At 45.2% G+C, this 21,598-nt stretch overlaps 2 protein-coding genes across 5 annotated transcripts in view; both read left to right on the top strand.

Moving 5' to 3' along the window:
* The window catches only part of Trak2 (trafficking kinesin protein 2), a 58,759-nt gene extending 54,649 nt beyond the window's left edge, over positions 1–4,110 (top strand). For all 3 annotated transcript variants that reach the window (XM_028765657.1, XM_028765655.1, XM_028765656.1), the window contains one exon: positions 380–4,110. In XM_028765657.1, the coding sequence (XP_028621490.1) occupies positions 380–1,058 (679 nt within the window). In that variant the 3' untranslated portion in view covers positions 1,059–4,110. The remainder of the gene's footprint in view (positions 1–379) is intronic.
* A 4,602-nt stretch (positions 4,111–8,712) lies between these two features.
* The window catches only part of Flacc1 (flagellum associated containing coiled-coil domains 1), a 30,501-nt gene continuing 17,615 nt past the window's right edge, over positions 8,713–21,598 (top strand). The window contains exons 1-7 of one of the 2 annotated variants that reach the window (XM_028765696.1): positions 8,713–9,046; positions 11,772–11,918; positions 12,646–12,723; positions 13,469–13,520; positions 15,515–15,648; positions 18,479–18,572; positions 20,213–20,274. In XM_028765696.1, coding sequence (XP_028621529.1) covers positions 11,812–11,918; positions 12,646–12,723; positions 13,469–13,520; positions 15,515–15,648; positions 18,479–18,572; positions 20,213–20,274 — 527 coding nt within the window. In that variant the 5' untranslated portion in view covers positions 8,713–9,046; positions 11,772–11,811. Of the gene's footprint in view, positions 9,047–11,771; positions 11,925–12,645; positions 12,724–13,468; positions 13,521–15,514; positions 15,649–18,478; positions 18,573–20,212; positions 20,275–21,598 lie in introns of those variants that run through there. The other variant, XM_028765697.1, reaches the window with a different exon arrangement.

Genomic DNA, 21,598 nt, shown 5'->3' with positions numbered 1-21,598 from the left:
ATTAAATCCTGATAACCTTTGTTCACAGAAGAAAGCCAGGTAAAAGTCCTTCCATTCCACCATGACCTTAAATATATGATTTTCTTTTTTTTGGTCTTAACTAAGCATAGAATAAGAACAAGATTTAATAGATGTCAGAGCTTTTCATTATTCTAAATTTCTTAAAAATCCACATTCTGAAGGGAGACTGACAAGGCAGTTCATGAATGTCCATATGTTGCCACCGGTCAGAGTTAACACTGCTTGAGAAAATGAAAGTTTGAGTAGACACTATTTTTCAGTGAAATAAAGTTGAAACGCAACTTGTTGATCATCCATGAAAGGAAAATGTTGGCCAGTGTTTCTGACTCCTAAGCACTTGCCTACACCTCTCTTCCAGCTCCGGTTTCCCATCACTGTCCTGTGGGAGTAGTGCAAGCAGCTCATCCAGCACGGCTGTGAACTCTCCTGCTGCGTCCTACCGACTAAGCACTGGTGAAGCCATCACAAACCGGCGGGACTCCACCATAACGTTCAGTAGCACGAGGAGCTTAGCCAAACTCCTGCAGGAGCGAGGCATCTCCGCTAAAGTGTACCACAGCCCGGCTTCAGAAAACCTCCTCCTCCAGCCTCGCCCCAAGGCCCTGGCCACCCCTTCCACGCCACCAAATTCCCCGTCGCAATCACCATGCTCCTCCCCCTTGCCCTTTGAACCCCGAGTCCATGTCTCTGAGAATTTCTTGGCTTCCCGACCAGCTGAAACATTCCTGCAAGAAATGTATGGCTTGAGACCTTCAAGGGCCCCTCCTGATGTTGGCCAGCTGAAGATGAACTTGGTAGACAGGCTGAAGAGGCTGGGAATAGCCAGGGTGGTCAAGACCCCTGATCCCCAGGAGAACGGGAAAAGCCGAGAGGCAGAAATGGGTCTTCAAAAACCAGACTCTGCTGTTTATTTAAATTCAGGTGGCAGTTTATTGGGTGGACTAAGGAGGAATCAGAGTCTTCCAGTCATGATGGGTAGCTTTGGAGCCCCAGTTTGCACAACCTCCCCCAAAATGAGTATCCTGAAGGAAGACTGAGGCTCAAAATTAACTGACCTCGTGAATAAATTAGCACATGAAGGAAAGAGATGCACTGAGAATGGGGACCGGCCTAACCTGAGAGAAAAGGAATGTTGCAGAAGGACTGTGAATGTAGAGAGGGCATAGTGAAGGGATAGGATGTTTGGAAGAGGCTCTTTGAGGATGGAATCTAGTAAACAAAATGGGGACACGTGACGAACAGTTTGGAGACAGAAATGAAAGGGTTAGTTTGTTCCTTCAGCTACGTTTCCTTGCCTTGGAAATAAAAAGTGAATAGAAAAATAAACCAAATTCTATCGAAACGTGACAGTAATGCTAAACTGCTGACACCTTTGTCCCTAGAGAACACAAGCCGGAAGCGCCTGCCTAGGAAGGAAACCTGGCACAGCCAGGCAGAGAGGAGGCTGTTCCGGAGAGTTGGTGCATGCGCAATTGTGTGTTACTGAACTGGTGGAAGCTAACGTCCCTGCTGGGCCCTGGTCAAGTGTATCCATTCAGTGGTGCACTCTCACCAGTAGCAAAATAAGGAATTTTACCTTGTCTTCTACATCAAAAATGGAGACTTTCTTATTTGGAGACTTTGAGGCACTAAGAATCCAAACACCACACAGATAGATTCCTTTGTATTTGTGATGACTAAAGCTTCAGTTTTTTAAGCTTGTATTTTTGTACAACACAACAAAATAATAAAATAACTAGTGGCTTGGAGGGATTTAAGAGGAAAATAAGGGTAAATTGGAATCAGAAACGTTTTTTAGGATATTTCTTCTGGACAATACGGTGGCCCAGGAATGCAAACATAAATGCGTGTTTCTCAGTTTTCCTTGGAGGCCAGAAGGGTTTAAACCAGAAGTGCAATCAGTCAGTAGGCAGTAGATTATGTTGTATATTTATATATTTAATTTTTTAAAGAAAAGTTAGTTGTAACTAGCTTTTTCCAAAGTGTGCTATGCATATTTTTAATGAAAGATGACATGTATTTGCACAAAAATTCTCAGGCACATTAAATTATAAACTGAAGTAAAACCCAGGTGCTTGCTTTGAAAGTGTGCTTTTGTTAGATTTTGTTATTTTCCTTGTGTACATTAAGTCATCTGCCTGTCTCTTGGTATCTGGAGGAGTAGAGAAGGGTCTTGTTCATGGGAGAGCCAAGACTTCTTTTCCTCTGATTTCTTTTTTAACAAGCTGAAAAGCAAGTGAGGCCTGAAGCTGGGGTTTCAGCCTTCAGCCTGTGATGCAGGCCTCACTCTGGGGAGGAGATCTGTGCTCTGAGGTGGCAGGTCACGGTCTGCCTCTGCAGATGACATGGTTTTGTCTCCATGGGGTTGTTTAAGCACATGAGGAGAAGATGAGAGTGGAACTGCTTGTCTTGTTTGTCAAGGCGAAGTCTTTTACTTGGTCCTCTTGGTGCTTAACTTGCAAATATTTTGCTTGAGAGAAATTCTTTTCTGCCAGGGAGTTTTGTCTTTCTTAAGCCGCCTCCCCAAGAAGAGGTGCACTCAGAGGGTTAGAAAAGCCAGCAGCCACACAATGGTAAGAACATGTGGGTTTTCTATATTTCTATAATCTTTAATATAACTTTTCTAAATTTCTCAGAGACAAAGGGTGGAAAGATGCCCCTCCCTTTGCCCCCCTTTTGCCCCTTTCGCCCCCTTCGCCCAGTCTAGCTGCTGTCAACAGTTCATCACACACACATTTATGAAGGACTCTGGGTTAGATAGTGACCCTGCCTGAAGCAGGCATTAGCAAGAATTCTGGTGTTTAAATTTCCCAAATATTCCAAGTCACATTTTAAAAACAGCATTTGCATTTCTAGTCTATAAATAGCTGAATACCTCCCTCCGCAGACCCTTAAAGCTTTGCCTCGGTTCTGAAGAAAGGACTCTTCCTGTTGCTTGGGCATTTACAGCTTCTAAGGAAGGAACAGCACAGAGTAGGGAAGCATGGGACTGAGGAGGTAGTAGTGTATTACATAACCAGGCATACACATGGTACATAAACCACGATAATGAACTAGATTTTGTAGAGTTCTGTGTTGACAAAAATTCTGTACTTTTGTCAGTGCCTAAGTGACCACTGGAAGCAGAGTTGTGTCTTAGCAGCCAGATGAACATGGCTAATTAAAGAAAACCAGGCTTGGGGTTTTGAAGATTAATCTTGATGTTCTGTCAGAACAAATTGTACCCATGCATGCATGTCTCAGAAAGTGAATCCTGTCTTAAAACTGGGTTTTGCTGATTTTCAGTTTTCACCTAAAATTATTTTGGTACAGCCTGAGAACCTGTTACATGGGACTATCTGTGAACTATAACAAAAACTAGAACCTTCCAGTGAGTTCTCCCTCCACAGGACTCTTACATTTCAGTACTGTTCGTGGGTGGGAGGGTTGTTTTGTTTTGTTTTTTCATTCAATGTCAGCTGTACTCTCATGCTTGCCTGGGAAAACTCAACTGAGTTTTCTCCTTCAGGATTTTCTGTGGTGATTTCTCAGGTACTTCCGAGTAGCCTGTTACCTGTTCAGAGAGTCTCCTTGAGCTCAGAATTAAAATTGTCCTGAATTTTTGAAGATCCCAAATCTTATGTAAATAGCCATTGATAATTAAGTGGGTTTTATTTTTTAGTCTTGTGCTTGCCCTTGGTCTGACATAAATGATCAGACTCTGTCAGGGGAGGATGTTAGAAGAAGCTCACAAGAGCCTATCTGTTGAAGGCACATTTTACACAGTATTCCAAAACCCTAGTGCATAATTAGTAGTAGGTGGTTCTCACATCAGCTTGACATCTGGAGCTAGGGCTGTCTGTCTGGGGCCTTCTCTGCCATCAGGTGTGTAGAGACTTGTGCTCAGAGTGTACCACAGGCACGCACACTAGTCCACTGCCAAGTGTGGCCCCGGGCATGGGGTCCTGAAGGCTCCAGGAAAATACTGTTGTGTCACATATGGAACATGACTTGTCAAATAGCTTTTTATGCACCTTCCTTTGCTTTACCAATTGTAAATCAGATAATAAATTGTAAATCAGGTAATAAACATGAGGCTTCTTCAATTGTTCTGTGTCTCCCTGTGATTTTTGTTTCAGCCCTACACAATCCAGCATAGAGTCTGTATGTTTGTTTTTATGAAAAAACATCCATTATTTTCTTGAACAAATACCAAAAAATTTATTAACAGTCAAGTAGTAAGCAGATCTAATATTTTATAGATTTTTCTTTTTTACTTTTAAGATTTTTTATTAATATGGGGATGAAGTTGAGGGTCAGAGACAATTTTCAGGAGTCAGTTCTTGCCTTCAACTACGTGGCTTCTGGGAGAGGAATTGAGGTGGTCAGGCTTGGCGTCAAGTGCCTTTCCCCACTGAGCCCCTTGCCAGTCCTCATAGTACTGCTAGAAGTAGAGGACACCTTCAGTTTATGCCACAGTAACTCCATACCAAAATCAGATCAGCCAACAATAGAAGTACTGCTAAGTACTTAGCTAAGTACTGCTAAGTAGATAGTAAATGTGGGAAGAGTCAGAATATGAAGCAATTCTTTCCAGTAGTTAACATTTTTCTGATCTCGTGGCTATTTAGAAATTGTTTCTAAGTGTTAGAATCAATAGAAAAGATCTTTCAATATCCTTGTTTCTCCCTTACAAGTATGTTTCTGTATTGTTTTGTTTGTGGTACTGGGGTTGAATTTAGGGCCCCACTTGTATGTAGGCAAGTGCCCCACAACTGAGCTGTATCTACTCCCAGCACTCAGGAGGCAGAGGCAGGTAGATCTCTAAGTTCAAGGCCAGGCTCATCTGCAATTTCCACAACAGCTAGGAGTGTGTTTCTTACCCTCACCCCCCAGAAACCCTGTCTCAAAAATAAACAATATATCCCCTCCTGTATTTTTTAAGATTCATATCCATACTAAATTGTGGTCATTTTGAAAATGAAGTATTGCTTGCAGGATATTTGATCACACTGTGAACCCTGAGGTTGTGTTGTTTACTGGAAAAACCTGTTTTTACTTGTTCTGTGGCTTATCTCTAGCACACATCTTTAATCCAAGAGCTTTCTGCCTGAATATTGTAAACAGGATTAAATAAAGTCAACTAGAGGTCAAGAGGTGAAGCAAGCAACCAGCTGACAGAAAGTGAACATGGGATTGTTAAGAAAACAACAGGGAGAGTAAGAGGGAGTCCGGAGGATGGATAGAGAGACGCGCAGGAAGAGGGAGTCAGGGGGACGGATAGAGAGACACGCAGGAAGTAGAAAGGGAGAGAGACATTCAGTCTGAAGGGGGATTTCTTAGAGCCCTAAGAAGTGAGGGTTCCTGCTAGGACACAGGTGAAGAGGAAGGTCAGCTGGGTGCGTTCTCTGCCTCTTTGAGCTAGCAGGCTTTCATCTAGCAACTGGCTCCTGAGTCTTCATTGGCAAAATCTAAAAATTGAGATTTTGTTCAAAAAACAACAAAGTATGAAACTATTTGGGGGAGAGTGTTTTGAGACAGCTTTTCTGGCCTGGCTGGCTTGAAACTTGCTTTATAGACAATATTAGCCTTGAACTCTCAGAGATCCACCTACCTCTGCCTCCTAAGGGCTGAAAATAAAGGCATGTGCCACCATGCTGGGCTAAAACTCTACTTTTTGACCTAAGATGTTTGTAACATTCTCAGTATCTTTGTGTTTTCTTTAACCATTAAGTATTAGTCAACATTCATGCATCCAAAAACCTAACAAGACTGAAGGCTTTGAGTGTCACCTTGGCTTCTGTCCTCACTGTATTAAGTTTGACAAACGCTAGCATCGTTTTGTTTTCTCAATTTTTTATATGAAGGGCCAAATGCCACAACAATTTCAAATTTTAAAAAAAAAATGTCTCAGTACAGGCTGGTAAGTGGTGTCACCAGCCATAGTTAAAAAAAATTTTTTCAGCATGCAAAGTGTGCCAAAGAATGAGGTGTTAGTGAAAAATATGCCAACTCAAAAGAAATATTACTTCACAAAACTTGATCTTCTTATTCACATTCAGACATTATAATAGCCCAGAAATTTTAGCAAGTGCAATTAGAAATTAAAGCATTAAAGGAAGAAAAAAAGAGAAAAACTATGGAACACTTTCCTTTCGCACAGCTCCCCTTCCTCTGCTTTGCCTTTGCCACCCCAGTCCCTCCTTGTGCTCTCGAGGGGTAGCTGTCACTGCCCTGCCTGCTGGCAACACAAAACACAAATCCTCAAAGCATCCAAACCCTGCCAGCTTTCCTCTTAAGGGAAGTACCAGGTGTGGTGATGCCTGTGAGCCCAACACTTGGGAGACAGCAGTGGGATTGTCAGTCTGAAGCCTGCCTGTGCTGTGTCGAGTGGAGGAGAGGGAGGAGTGAAACCCCAGCTGCGGTCCCTCTTGGGTGTGATGGCAGAATCGCAAGCTTTCACACTTCTGTAGCTCCTCGGTTGGAACCTTTTGGTAACAGCTGAATGAGTCCAAGAGCACAACATCCTAAAGTCAGAACTTGAAAGTCAAAAAGCAGCCAACAGCAGCTGAGTGCCCCGGAATCTTTGCAAGCCTCTGAAGAGAACACTGCCTTCCTCGTCAGTTCTCACAGTCAGCAAACACACACTATAAATGCAAAGCTGCTAGCTGCTCCTGCCCCATCACATTTGCCACCTCACGAGGGCAGCAACATCACACAAATCATTTGCAAACCAAGTCTGATAGCGCAGCTAACTAGAATGTTAAGCAGGTTCCCTCTGGGCCTTGAGGAAAGACACCACTGTGAATGCTACATTCCTTTGAAAGCCTTCACTTCATGCCCCTCTGCTGTTCTGGAGCTGACAAAAGTGTAACTGTATTGAGGCTGGAGTGGGGATGGGGGACTGGGGGTGGCAGGACTTCCCAATAGTGTCATTAGTGCTGGCCACGTAGCTCAACGGGTGACAGAGCCTGCCTCTATCAGCCCACCACAAGAAAACAACTGAAGTCATGCTAACAGATCGGTGCTTGAGGCAAGCATCTGGAGTTCCCTTCACCGTCTACTGTCCTCATGTCTCCATTTTCAGCTACTGCTCACTTAAAACTGAATGGCATAGCAGAAACCAGTTGGTAGGCCTGTGGCTGAGTCCTCTCACTGAGCACACTGCCTCTGGGCTGTCTTCTTATGAGTCACTGTCCCCATGTGTTCACCTGCTCCCTCATCAACCACTACATCTGTTTCTAGGCTCTTCGTTTGAACTTATGGGACGCTTAATAAATTCTCCAGTGGATATCACCAGTTAGGTGTTCCTCTTGGCACCTCAGCTTGTCCAAAACAGAATGCACAGTCTCTTCCCAAATCTGCTCATCCCTAACATACTCCTACCAGTGGACGACACTAACACAGCAGTTCATCACTGGAGCTGGAGACCCAGGAGTTCAATGGCTCTTCTTCCCTTCCTCCCACATCCCAGCCTGTGCTGTCCACTGTGGGCACAGATCTAAGACTCATCAGGCCTCTGAGACACTTCTACATGGTTTCTCTGTCTCCCTCCACCTGTTTTGGTCACTCACCCATACACTGGTTGAAGTTCTTGTTGCCAGAGAGCAGAAGGGCAATTGAGTCTCTCTCTCTCTCTCTCTCTCTCTCTCTCTCTCTCTCTCTCTCTCTTTTAATTTTAAGATTTACTTATTTCATGTATGTTAGTACACTGTCACTATCTTCAGACACACCAGAAGAGGGCATCAGATCCCATTACAGATGGTTGTGAGCCACCATGTGGTTGCTGGGAATTGAACTCAAGACCTCTGGAAGAGCAGATGGTGCTCTTAACCGCTGAGCCATCTCTCCAGCCCACAATTGAGTTAACATTTATTGAGTTGTTTGTCCATTAGCCTTTCTGCTCCACAGAGCACAGGACTGAGGTATTGCCACCATGCCTAGCCACACTGGCATTCAGGAGGATGCGCGCAGCTCGAGAACTTCCAGCTTTTTGTAAACTATGAGATATGAACCATCTCAGGACCAGGAAGTCTAATGGGTTTTACAATCAGTCTTGATTTATAAAAGGCAAACCAGGTAGTAAGCAATAGGGTATTGTGAACCTCAGTATAAAATGTGTGTCTTTTCGTGAGCTGCAGAAGAATAAAAATGAATGAGCACTCTTTTGGTTTGGTTGTTTGGGGGTTTTGTTTTGCTTTGCTTTATTCGGCAAGATCAGCATTGGTTAGGGGGAAAAAACTGAAACCACAGGTAGCCAAAAATTGGCTTTGTTTCTATGGACTGCCACAGGTCTTAAAGGCTGACCTTCAAAGAAGGAAATGTCCACCTGTAGTTAGTTCTAGGTTTCTGAGAAAACAGAGAAAGTTAAAAATCAACTTCAAAATCCCGGGACTGTGGCCACGTGTAAGTAAAGCCCAGGGGTCCTGTGTAAGTCTATTGCTCTGGAAATTAAGCTTCTTCGATCTCACATCTGATACTGAAGTAAAAATCTTACATGAATTCCCTGCTGTTGAGAGTGGACACTGACTTGAATGTGAAGATTTAACCGTTTAACCGGCTGCTTCCTCGATCTTCTGTTGTTAGGAACAGAGAGCTTTGAGCCAATGAGGTGCCACCATTCTGTTTCCATAGTGATAAAAGAAACAAATCCTCTATGGGCTATCTCCCTAAAACCTAACAAGTCAGGCTCAGTCAAAGGACTTTAGCTAGAGGGTGAATTTCTCCTCAAGGGTGACTTTCACTGTAATCCCTGAGGACAACTGAACTTTTTCTAAGGGAAGCTTCTGGCGTGCCCGCGTAACCCTTCTGAAAGCCATTGTCTGGGTTTGCAAGTCTTCAAGGCAGTCTGGAGATTTCTGCCTTGGCATCTCAACCACTTAGGAATAAGCACGGCAACTATGAGTTCTGAAACATCTTGATTCGGTGAGAAATGAACCCTGATTTTGCGCTGATGGGGTCTGGTTTCCCTAAAACATTATGGTGTCTTTAAGACTCTCAATCTGGGAAGGAACCACAAGGCCAATGAATCTTTGAAAGAATTAAGGTAAGATCTTGCGAAGGGTTTCCGGCCGGTTGTTTAAAACCCAGACCCTTTCTAAAGCTCTGCTTACTCACAGCCCCTTCTCGGCAGTGAGTGAAACACCAAGGAGGAAATACAGGGAAAGAAAAGAAGGGAACACACGCACACGCACTTACGTACGCACATACTTGTACATACACACGTACCCACGCACATACATTCGCACATGTGCAAGCAAGCAAGCGTGCACACACGCACACATACACGCACGCACACACACAAACTCACCAACCAGTAAATGGTCATTACCAAAAGGCTCGCAAAGTGCTCCTTACCAGCCTGCTTGTCTCAGTTTCTCCCCTGACACCTTGAGACCTACCTCACGATTTGCTAATGGCCCAAGCCTGTTCTAATGGTTCATTAGTTTTGCATTACTGATTTTAAATGCTTTGAATATGGTTCCCATGGATGCAAAGGGAACTTTTCTTTTTAAGAGAAAGTAATAAGTATTTAGGCATTTTTTTACAATGGGAAAAAAGGAAACAAACAAATATTTATCACTACAATACTGGTTAAAATATAAGTAAATGTATTCATATAAATTTAGAGCTATAAGCCCAGAAAAATGGCTCAGGGATTAGGGGTGCTTGCTACACTTCCAGAGAACCTCAATTTTGTTTCAATAAACCACATCCAATGGCTCCCAACAGCCTGTAACTCCAGGTCCAGAGTATCTAATGCTGTCTTCTGGCTTCCGTGGGTTCCTGAACACTTATGGTATATACTCACACAGACAAAAACACATACACAAGGATAAAAATAAATCTTTTTTTTTTAATTTTAGAGCTGCAATGATATGGAAACCTATCCCAGACTTACTTGAAAGGTTGTTTAAATTGTGCTTTAAGATAATATGTGGGAGGAGTGGCACACAGTGAGAGTGGGGTAGTGTGGGAGGAGTGGCACACAGTGAGAGTGGGTATAGGTGAGTAAGATTAGTCACATTGACACTGTTGAATAGGGAACAGGTGAGCTTACTTTACTCTTTCTCTACATTTGGAATATTTTTAAATTTCATGATTGTAAAACAAACTTACATTTAAAAATGATGACATATTTTACATAATAGGAACTCGTGGTATTATCTTTAAAAAATATATCCAGGATGTAAATATAGTTTGCTCCTGTTTATAGAAAATTATGTAAGTCTGTTTCTTTAGAAGTCAGAAAATCCTGGAAGGCATACATTCACATATTTTCATTGGTCACCTCTGGATGTTGTATTTTTTATATTTTTTACTTTATCTTTTCTGTAGTGGTTGTCTCTGTAATGAGCTGATTTCAAGATAATATACACACACATACAAATAAACCTATATTTCTTTTAAAAAGAAAGAGTATTTTCTATGTGTAAAATGCCACTGCAATTCACAGTATTCCTTTTCATGTGCAGGGCTAAGAACATGGTTCTGATTAAACGTCCACAGCAATGCAACCCAGCATGAACCAGCGTGAGCTATACTTTTTAAGAGGCTCATTTAAAATTTAAATTTTAAATAGAAAAAATTTAAATTTATAGGTTCAGAAAAGCAGGTTTCCTACAGTCCCATGTCTAATGTGTAAAGTCGGGCCTACCTGATTTCAAAGAACCCCCAAAATTTTCATAACAGATGTCATGAGAGGAACAGGAAACATAATTCTAACATTCTGACCAAATTTTCAGTTTTGTTTTGTTTTGTTTTGTTTTGTTTTGTTTTGTTTTGTTTTGTTTTGAGAAACAATGGTAACTCAGTCTCTGGGCACAACAACTAGAATGCTAATCTTGTAAGCCATATTAAATCTAAGTCCTCTGGTGGTGAATAAGCCAGGAGATAGTAGTAGCTACATCTGCCCTATCACTGTCCCGTCAGAAAAGGCCAGTTTTCAGTTTTTAGTACCTGAGCTACAAAGTCTCTTTCTCTAGTACAGGCACGCAAGCATGCGCGTGTGTATGTATATGCATGTATGCATGTGTGTGTGTGTATGCATCCATGCATCATCAGACTCTGGGGAGTGGGAACAGGAACGGTCTGGTCCTGAAAAGACACAGACACTATTGATTGTACCATATACTCTGTGCACTGCCAAATCCCTACCAGTGTTATCAGAAATCATCTCTCTCCAAGTCTGGGATCACCAGAGAGTTAACTTCCATGCAGCAATCGTGATGGCGGTTGTTTTTAGTTCGCTTCTGCAATTCAGGCAGATGATCTAAATTATGAAAAAGGGCCATTTGTGCTCTAGTTGGCGAACAACAACAACAAATTTCCCAGAAAGTTCTTTGCAGGATCTGCTGTGTGGATCCCTCTTCATGCAGAGCGAGCCAATGTGAACTTAAGGAGGAATGGGGCCATAGGAACTGAGGGGATGCTCCTAACTCTGCAATGTGTTGCCTCTGTGACATCTCTGCGTGTCACCTGTAATCCCAGGTAGCAGTAGTTAGACAAAGATTGTATACTTGGATTACAGTAATAACTCAATTATGCAAGCTGTGTATTGACTTTCATGTCAAGTAGCAAACATAAGACACCACTCTACAGGGAGAGCCTGCATCAGCATGGCCTCTACAGGGAGAGCCTGCATCAGCATGGCCTCTGCCTTTGTTCTCTGCGCTGCACCTTGCTCGCTCGCTGTCCCTTGATCCTTCCCTGTTTCCGTTTGTGTTGGTTTCTGAGTGGTTTAACTGTCTGTGGTTGTTTTTGAATCTCAGCAAGAGCCCCTGGCCTAGCAAGACTGCCTGTGACCTGACCATGTACCCCAACCCTCTCATCTACTGTACTTGCTGGGACCCCTGGAACCTGGGACCACGGAAGCTAATCAAGACCCCTCATCCACTTCCAAAGCCGCCCATGGGGAAGCCTAAGTAAGAATAAGCTGGGTTGGGCTAGGTACAGGAGGTGAACATTTTCTTTGTGGTCCTCTTTGCCTTACAAGACTCCCCAGTAGAGAGAGCTTGCCACAAATTCCCCCATAGAACAGGAAGCCCTGCCTGCCTGTCTGCCTGCCCTTCCATCCTTTTGCCCTCCTGCCCTCCCACTCTCCTGCCTTCCTGCCTTCCCCTCCAGCCTGGGTGCTGCCCTGATTTGCAACTAAGCCTATTTGACTCAATGACATTTCAATAAAGTCTGAACTTTTCAATTTTGTGATACAATGTGTGTATGTGTGTGTTTGTGTGTGTGCACCTATGAGTACTTGTATATGTGTGCATGTTTGTGCCTGTGTATGTGTGCCTGTGTATGTGTATGTATACATGCACATGTGGTGTATGTGTGTGTATACGTGTGTACATGTATACCTTTGTGTGTATACATGCATGTGTATTGTGTTCTGTGTGTGTGTGTGTGTAAAACACCCAGAGAGGTTTACTGTCAGCTGCCCCTCCCCAAGAACAGTGGCCTTGGGGCTCATGCTGACAACCAGGAGATAGGTTTGTCTACTGAGGTCTTCAAGGCCTCAAATCTCTGCAATCCCAATGATCACATTATATATTTCAATTTGGAGTCACTGTGGACATGCCCTTATCGGGGAGAACTGAGATAGCTTTTTGAATTTCCGGTGTTTATTTATTTATTTATTGTTTCCAGGCCAATTTTCCCTTCATCAATTTCAAAAGAACGCGACTACTTCCTGCCCCTACCAGCAAAACCTACTGTTTCCCCAAAGTAAGTACTTTTAACTCCATGAAGCAATAAATAAAATAATTTGACACTACACAAGAGATCAGTTCTCTCTGAAAGCTCCAAAGTACAGCCCTGCCCACATTCATTTTGGACTTCTTCACTAAGGTCCTGTACCAACAGATTCCCCTAGCTGCCCAGGGGACACACACACACACACACACACACACACACACACACGACTCCATGGCTGACTTGAGCTAATTTGCTTCTAAGGATGTCGGAAAACTGCCACAATCCATTGACTTGTTCCCTCCCAACCAATCCATGGAGATTTCAGCTCAGAGAAGGTGAAGAAGCAGTGGCTGGCCCTGGAGAGTGGGGAGAAGGCAGGCGGAAGGTTGTCAGGTGGCTGACCTGGGACGTAACAGTTCCTTCACGTGTGTTCTCTGCATGGGGTCAATGAAAAGAAAGTGTCAGTCAGAGAGAAGGCATGAATGCTGTGCAGATGAGCACTGACATGAATGCTGTGCAGATGAGCACTGACATGAATGCTGTGCAGATGAGCACTGGGGACACAGTGGATGCTCGCCCTGAGAGCTCCAGAGTGCATCCACATCCATTTGGACTGCCCCTCAATGGGCCTATACCAAAGTGTTTCCCAGCTACTCAGGGTGTTCCTCGAGAAGGTCAGAGCTGGCAACACTAAGGTGTAGCTTCCTGAGCTGCTCCTTTTTGCTGCTCTGTTGCTTTCTGAGCACAGTTTTCTGAGCACAGTTTTCTCTTGCAGAGACAAAACCCAGTCAGGAAAGACAGAGGACAGCAGCAGTAAAGCACCTTCTGTGAGTAAAAATGGGGGAAAGGACAGGGTGAGCATTTATCTGGCACCTACTGTGTGCACCCATGGGGTTTTTACACACTTGCTCTGCCAAATCTTAACAGAAACCCTAGAAGTAATCCTCCTATTATTAATGGTATACACTTGAGGTAGCTGGTCAACTCTAACCCAGCTACTCTCTTTGGCTTTGTGTAGGTCCCTGGGGAAACCAGATGGTGGTGGGTTAGGGTTCAGTTCACACCCGAATATAGGAAGTCCTCTGCATACTGGAAGCCATAGACCTTGAGGCAATGGCTGTCAAGGCACCTGTGGCCAGCAAGGGCAAGGACACTGGCCTCAGATCCTGAGTCTTCACAGGTCTGACACAAGCATGAAATCAGGTTATATTTGCATTTTAGAAAATGAACTTTCTGGTAGGACATTTCTGGCTACTTTTTGTTTTATGGTTTTATCCATCCCTTCCCTTCCTAAAACAAGGATCATGCAGTCCTTTAAAGGGCTTCAGTGGTTGGGAGCAAAATAAGCAAAGAAAACCACAATCACCCTGTTGAGTGGAAAGGCTGTGAACACTGGAGTCGAATGAGGGAAAGCAGAGAGACAGATGGGACAGCGTCCTGAGTGTCATGCTCTGTAGTGCAGTGGCGTGACGTGCTGGAGCGGGGCCTTAGCAGGCCCACGCTGAGGCATCCCCCTGAGGTACCAGCCGTACAATGAGTCTAGTATAAAATGAAGTTTATTTTGGGGAATGAGAAGGGGGTGAGAAGGGAGTAGAGGCAAAGAAAGAAAAGGGGCGGAAAGAGAGGAGAGAGAAAGTAGAGAAGAGGCCGGCTGGGAACACAAGGGTTAGGGGAAGAACAGGGAGAGGAGAAAGAGGTGGGGGTAGCAAATAGTCCTTTTATAGCAAGCCAGGCTCCTAACTGGCTGTTGCTAAGTAACTGTTGAGGAGCCTAGAATAAATGCTAACCTTGAGAGTCCAAGCTCAGAATGCTGTGCGCTTGTTCCAGGACGGAACAAGACGTAAAGGAAGGTGATGCAGAGAAGCCAGTTAAGTGACGGCCACAACAGCCTGGACGACTTGATACTGGGGAGTGTCCTGCACATCTCTAGACTCTATGATTGTATCCAAGTTAGCCACTGACTGCCAGGGTTCCGTCTTGTCATCTGATGGAGACAAGAGGATTAACTCACTGCGTGTTTGTGTCCTTGAGAGTTATTTTGTTGTTTTTCTCCCTTTAAAAAGCCATTTGAAGAAGTTGTTTTCTCCATTTTTCTGATGAGGTAACTGAGTCACAGAGATGTAAATAGCTCCAAATATATAAACCTTGGTCTGTCCAGTTCCAAAAGTTGAGCAGTTCCCACAGTGCCCAGCTACTGCCCATAATGGAGGAAGGGGAGGAGAAGCATAGCGCTGATCATGGATCAGTTGGCACTGCTGAGTCTAAGGGCCCCTGAGTGAGTGGGGGCCAGGTGAGTGTTGGGATTGGATCTGAGATATTTGAGGGTAGTGTCTGGAGGAAGGCTCAGAATTTCAGGGCCCTAAAATTTCAGCACAGCGTCAATGTGTATAAGATGAGGAAGCTGTCTTAGGGTTTCCATTGCTGTGAACAGACACCATGACCAAGGCAAGTCTTACAAAGGACAACATTAAACGGAGGTACAGTCCATTATCAAGGCAGGAACATGGCAGCACTCAGGCAGACATGGTGCAGGAGGAGCTGAGAGTTCTACATCTTCATCTGAAGGCTGCTAGGAGAAGACTGGCTCCTACACGGTTAGGAAGAGGGTCTCATTGACTACACTGACAGTGACACGCTTCCTCCAACAAGGTCATACCTACTCCAACAAAGCCACACCTCTTAATAGTGCCACTCCCTGGGCCAAGCATATTCAAACTACCACAGAAGCCCACAGTAGGTCATGTGGAAGAACATGGTAGGTGAAAGAATCTCAGGTCTTCGAGGTTCACAGTTTCTATTTCTTTTCTACCTTGTGACCCAGGAAGTGATTGAGGTGTCACCTGGCTATAAACTTGTTCGAAATCGGGAACAGATTTCAGTCACCTTGGGAGATGAGATGTTCAATAGGAAAAAACACTTGGCATCGGATGTCTTGAGCAAAGTCAAAATTTCCAGGTAAAGTCTCTGGATCAGCCCTGGCTTCTCAGAGCTGGCTCTGCCCAGTTAGTCAGCCCTGCTTGCCACCAGTTAAGCTCTGACATCTATGCCCAGGCCACAGGTCCCTGCCCAGAAACAGCTACAAGGATAGGGGTCCACCAGCAAGACTAAAGAGGCAAGTGTTCCTGGCAGGGAGGGACAGGTGAAACGTGGACTGGATTCCAAGTACGGGAATGAAGAGCAAAGCCAGAGATTCCAGAAGACTGGAGAATGCGTCTCTGTTTAGTAATAAGTAATCCAAAATGCCCATGACTGGTGAGACACTGTTAGGAAGGTTCTGGCCTGTTCTATCCCGTTAAGCAGCAGCCATCTGCTCTCTCAGAAGCCCCACCTCTTTTGCTATCCTCTGATGTTATACTCATAGCCAGCCACACATCTCAGTTCTCCTTCCTAAACCCCTCATTCATGTCTTCTAGTCAGGCCTGTCACTCCTTACCACATCAGCGGAGAGCTCTCCCAGTGTCTCCTCTCCCCAGCCTTTGTCTGCTGTAGAAACTGAAGCCACAGTGGGCACGTATTGTTAACCCTGCACTGGGGGTGGGCGGTGTGTGTAGGGGGTTGATCTCTGTGAGGTAAAGACCAGCCTGATCTGTATAGCAAGAACTTTCAGGACAGCTGGGGCTATGTAGAGAGCCGTGTATCGAAAACAAAAAGCAAGCAAGAAAAGGAGCTCTTTTTCCAAAGGATCTGGGAAGATGGTCAATGGATCAAGTTAGTTCTTATCTCTAGCAGTCCTGTAAAGACCTGGGCATGGTGACACATGCCCATAACCCTAGCACTGAAAGACAGACAGCAGAGAATCCCTGGGGCTCATTGGGCAGCTGAACTAGTTGAAACATGAGTTCTAGGTTCAGTGAGAAAGCCTGTATCATAAAACAAACGGAGAGCAACAGAGGAAGACACTTAAAATTGATCTGTGGCTTCCATGTGAGTGCACACACGCACACACACGCACACACACGCACACACACGCACACACACGCACACAAATATATCATACATAAACACACATATGTAGCCACCTATCTGTTGATGTGTAGAGAGCAGTGGGTACCTCTGACAAGGGATGGGAATGAAGTTCATGTAACGGAAGCCATGGAGTTACTAATCTCCTCTGGCTCAGAGAAGCCAGAGCCATATCCCTGTCTTTCCATCCAGTCAGGGCTGCTGTCGGGATTCAGCCTCTCTTTTTCTCTTCCCTGCTCAACCCACCAGCCTCTGCAGGGTGATATACTCATAGTCAAAGTAGTATTCATAGCTACTGATAGGTTATTTTTCCGCTGGCAAAAAGAGCCAATCCAAGCCCAGATTAGATTATGTTAAAGGCAGTTTTATTGAGAGGCTGCTCTAGGACAAGATCACTGGCCTCAAGGACTGAGGTCAGGGGAGTCGCCACGGGGGTGTGAGGAGAGAAAGGACTGAGGTCAGGGGAGTCGCCATGGGGGTGTGAGGAGAGAAAGAGAGTATATAGGGACAAGCCTCTGGGTGAAGGGCAGCCCATCCCACCCTTGGGCTGGGAAGTTCAGAGTTCAGGGCAGGGTATGCCAGGTAGGGACTGAGGGATGCTGGGAGGAGCTGGAGGCCAGGTCTGTTTTGATATGTAAAATATGCACCTCAGTCCCTTGTCCCAGGTCCAACACCAAACACCCCAGCCTTTTGTTGATTATAGATGAATGAGGGACACTGTCCAGGATTATTTCCTACTGACATTGGGGCTCAGTTTTGCTTTCAGGGTGTGGGCAAAAAGCTGGAATGTTGTCCAAGTCCGGAAGAGCTGATTGTCTCACTGGTGCCAACCTTTCTCTCATAAGGAGGCTGTGGTAGGATGAACCCGGCCACGCCCAGGGTAAAGCTGTGAATATTGCTCACAGTGGAGAGCATGTGTGACCTCCTCGTCCCCAGCCCCACTCCTACATCCTTTCTCTTGCTTTCTCACTTGACACCTTCTCTATGCCGAGAGAGGGGTGAACAATGCCAAGGAAATGAAACTTCTCGACCTAAGAACAAGCACACAGCCCCAGTACACCGTTGCTTCCCCTGGTTGCATAGATCACAGATATCATGGAAGCCCTCCCCATGATACACAGAAAGCCATTACATGTCCTGAAAGCTACTTTTGAAAAAGCTCTTTCCTTCTCATGCATGATGATGTACACCTTTAATCCCAGCATTTGGGAGGCAGAGGCAGGAGGATCTCTATGAATTTAAGGCAGCCTGGTCTACATAGCAAGTTCCAGGACAGTCAGGGCTATACACACACACACACACACACACACACACACACACACACAAACCTGTCCCAAAGGAAAAAAAAATTGAAGCACTATGCTGCTGTATAACCCAAACTGGACACTACTACCCTGTTCTTGAGTGCTGGGAGTGCAGACACGTGCCTCACACACATATTCATTTGTGCATCCTCTTAGTCCCACACATGGGCAGTCCTTGTCTACGGTTGCTGTCAGCATCCGTCTCCCAACACTTCCTAATCCTCTGGCCTCTTGAGTTCAACTATTGATAACTGAACTCTGATAAGTGTCCAACGCAATCTTATTCTCTTCTGCTCAGTGGGACACCACACTTCCCTCGTCACTTGCAGCTAGCCTGCTTACCTTTAGGGCCTAGATACGAGGTCTAACCACCGTACTATGAAACGCCTCATCCGAGACCACTGCATCTCCATGTCTTAGTGGTAGAGAAGACACAAAACAGACCAGAGTGAGGCAGCCTGGGGACCTGGCTGGTGTAAACAACAAGCTCTCTTGGTGATAGAGTGTGTGTCCCGCAGGACTGATATCATTTCCGACCTTGAGGAGCAGATCTCTGAATTGACAGCAATAATAGAACAGATGAACAGAGACCACCTGTCTGCCCAGAAACTGGTGAGTAACCCTTGTGTCAGCCGTACCCTCACGGCTAATACATTCAGATTTTGGATGTGCCGGGTAACATGCCAGGCAGATGACCGTACTGAGGTGTGGTATCCAGGCACCAGACTCTGTATAGTACACAGTGAGCAGTATCTCTCTTCTCCTTCCTCATCCATCACTGAAAAACCCAAAGACACTGCATTCCTGCGGTTCTCCAGGTGCCTCTGGGCATGTGATTATACTGTCTCTTCTACACTGCAAACACTGTCCTGAGATATGCAAGTGTCAGAGGTTGTCAGGCTAACTGCTAATGAACCCAGCAATGCTTCCTGTGTCATACAAAACCTTCTAGGAAGCCCCAGGGTCCACTCTGTTACTATGAAGGTCTCAGAGCCCATTCTTCAGAATCAGCAGGAGTCCTTTCCATCTTGATGCATTTTGAAAAAGAGTCATTTATTTATTATATATACAGCATTCTGCCTGCATCTACACGCACAGGCCAGAAGTGGGCACCAGATCTCATTATAGATGGTTATGAACCTCTATATTGGTTCTGCTGGGAACTGAGCTCAGGATCTCTGGAAGAGCAGCCGGTGCTCTTAACCTCTGAGCCATCTTTCCAGCCACTCTTGATGCATTTTTAACAGGTGACATTTTTAGCATTTTGGTCATCAGTTCCAGTTTTGATCCTTTCTTCCCCAGCTCAGGCAGGTGACCAGCACTGGAGTAACAGACCAGAGCTCCCTGGTGTTACTGAAGGGAACCTGTGAGGTTCTTCCTCCCCACAGCAGCCTGTCATGTGTCTGAATCTTATAGTCATGAGCTGGCTTGCGACCGGACTGCTGTCTTTCTTACTTCTTCTACAAATGAAAACTGAAGCTTGAGGAACAGACATCGTTGTGGAAGGTGGTGGGGCTTCGGGCAAACTTGCATTTTGACTCACCAGCACAAGCCCTGTGCAAGGCAACTTTAGAGACTGTCTTGCAAGTGGAAGTTGGAGGAGGGTTAAAAATATTCCCACTTCTGAACAGCCCACTTGTAGCGAGACCGTTGAAAGGTGTCCGTGCAGAAATCAGGACGGCACTGAGATGGGATGTAAGAAGTTTCTCGAAGAGTTATTAACACCACGGACAGACAGACAACAGCCTGGCAGAGACTCTGAGGAGTTGATGCCCCATTGCCTCAGCACAATGGGACTCTGAAGAAGAATCCAGGCCCACAAGGTGGAGGAGGAGCCTGCAGCCAAGATGGCTGACTGCCTAGCAGTGGGCAAGGAGGAGAGAGGAGGGACCGTGTGACTGTCCACAGTCTGTTGGTTCTTTTTGACTCTCCCAGCCAAGTCTCTTGCTAAATATGTGATTCCCAAGGGTGAAAGAGCCCAGAGGTCACAGTATTAGGATGAAATGACAGAGGAAATCAGACCCAGTGACAAAATAGCAACAGAGTGATGGCCATGCACCACCAGTGTGATGGACTGATTAGGGGGAGGACAGTCAGCAGCCCCTCTGCTTTGTGTGTGCCCTGTGCACTGTGGAACATATCCAGGAGAGACTGAGGGGGGCATCCTCTCAGAATGGAGGGGCTTCATAGATACAGATAAGAGTGGACTGGGGCTCTGTATGCTAGGTTGTTAACCTTGGCCTCATTTCCAGCTCTCCAACGAGATGGATCTCCGCTGTGCTGACATGAAACAGAAGTTTGAAACCGAGAGCAGGTATGCTTTCCGGTGAAGGCCTGTGTGCTATGAGCCCAGGCTCCTGTGCCCTGGCAGGATTCCAGGTCCCTAGATACACCCAGTGGTGCCAAGTGCAGCCAGTGACACTGTGTGGGAGATGTGTCCTCAGAGAGCAGGGTGGCCTCATTTGAGACCACTGAAATGAAGCAGTTTGTGTTTTGTGTTCCTGCTTTTCACCACTCATCCATTTCATCTCCACTGTAGTATTTCTTTTGATCAGTTGCTGAGAAAAGCTATGTTGTTCTCCATGAAGCTTCTGTCATACATGATTTGTTATGAGTACATTCTCTTTCCCAGCCCTCCTCTTCTTCTTCCTCCTCTTCCTCCTCCACCTCTTCCTCCTCTTCCTCCTCCTCTTCCTCTTTCTCTCCCTCCTCTTCCTCTTCCTCCTCTTCCTTTTCCTTCTGCTTTCCCTGGCTCTTAGCTCAGGGCCTGGGCAACAAAGGAAGGAGAGACAGGAGAAGGGAAAGGCCATGGCATGTCAGGGGAAGTAAGAAGGAAGTGTGTTGTCTGTGTGGGGAAATTATTTTAAAGCCCAGAGGCTTCCTGTCCAATCCAAACAGCCTAGGATTTCCTGATGAGAGACAAGCATGTCTCACTGTGATGTCCACACTCACTTGTTTATTGTTACTTTCTGATTTTTTTAAAGCTTCTTGGCAAAATAAAAGAGAGTCTGGACTCCTAGGCAGGCTTACTTTGCACCATGCATAAGAGCCTTGTATAGAATAGACCTGTGGTCTGTCAGCAGATGAGAGCTTAAAAATGCTGATCTGCTCCAAAAGAGAAGGGAATTCTCCCAGTTGTGAGAACATGGGTGGATGGGAAGGACGGAAGTGAAATAAATCAGGCAAAGACAAGAACTCTGTGTTCTCCCTTACTGCTGAAACCTCATAGAAAACAGAACCTAGACAGACAATTACTGAGGCTAGCCAATGAGAGGTGATTGTCGAAGTCTATAGGCTTGGGGCCAGTGCTTCCTCCAGGCCCGATGACCTTTGATCCCCAGGACCTACGTGGTAGAAGAACACTGAGTCTCTCAAGTTATACTCTGGTCTCCATGCATGGATGGTCACAGTACACACACACACACATACACACACACACACACACACCACACACACCATGCACACTAAATAAATAAATGTAATAACAATGTTTTAAAGTGTATAAAAATCTCAGACCAGAGAAATATTTTTTAAGAGCTTTGCAGGCCTTAGGATACTGATAATATTTTCTTCTTCTTCTTCTTCTTCTTCTTCTTCTTCTTCTTCTTCTTCTTCTTCTTCTTCTTCTTCTTCTTCTT

The sequence above is a fragment of the Grammomys surdaster genome, unplaced genomic scaffold (assembly GCF_004785775.1).
Source record: "Grammomys surdaster isolate TR1022 unplaced genomic scaffold, NIH_TR_1.0 165, whole genome shotgun sequence".
NCBI lineage: Eukaryota > Metazoa > Chordata > Mammalia > Rodentia > Muridae > Grammomys > Grammomys surdaster.
This window is presented reverse-complemented; position numbering and strand designations above follow the sequence as displayed.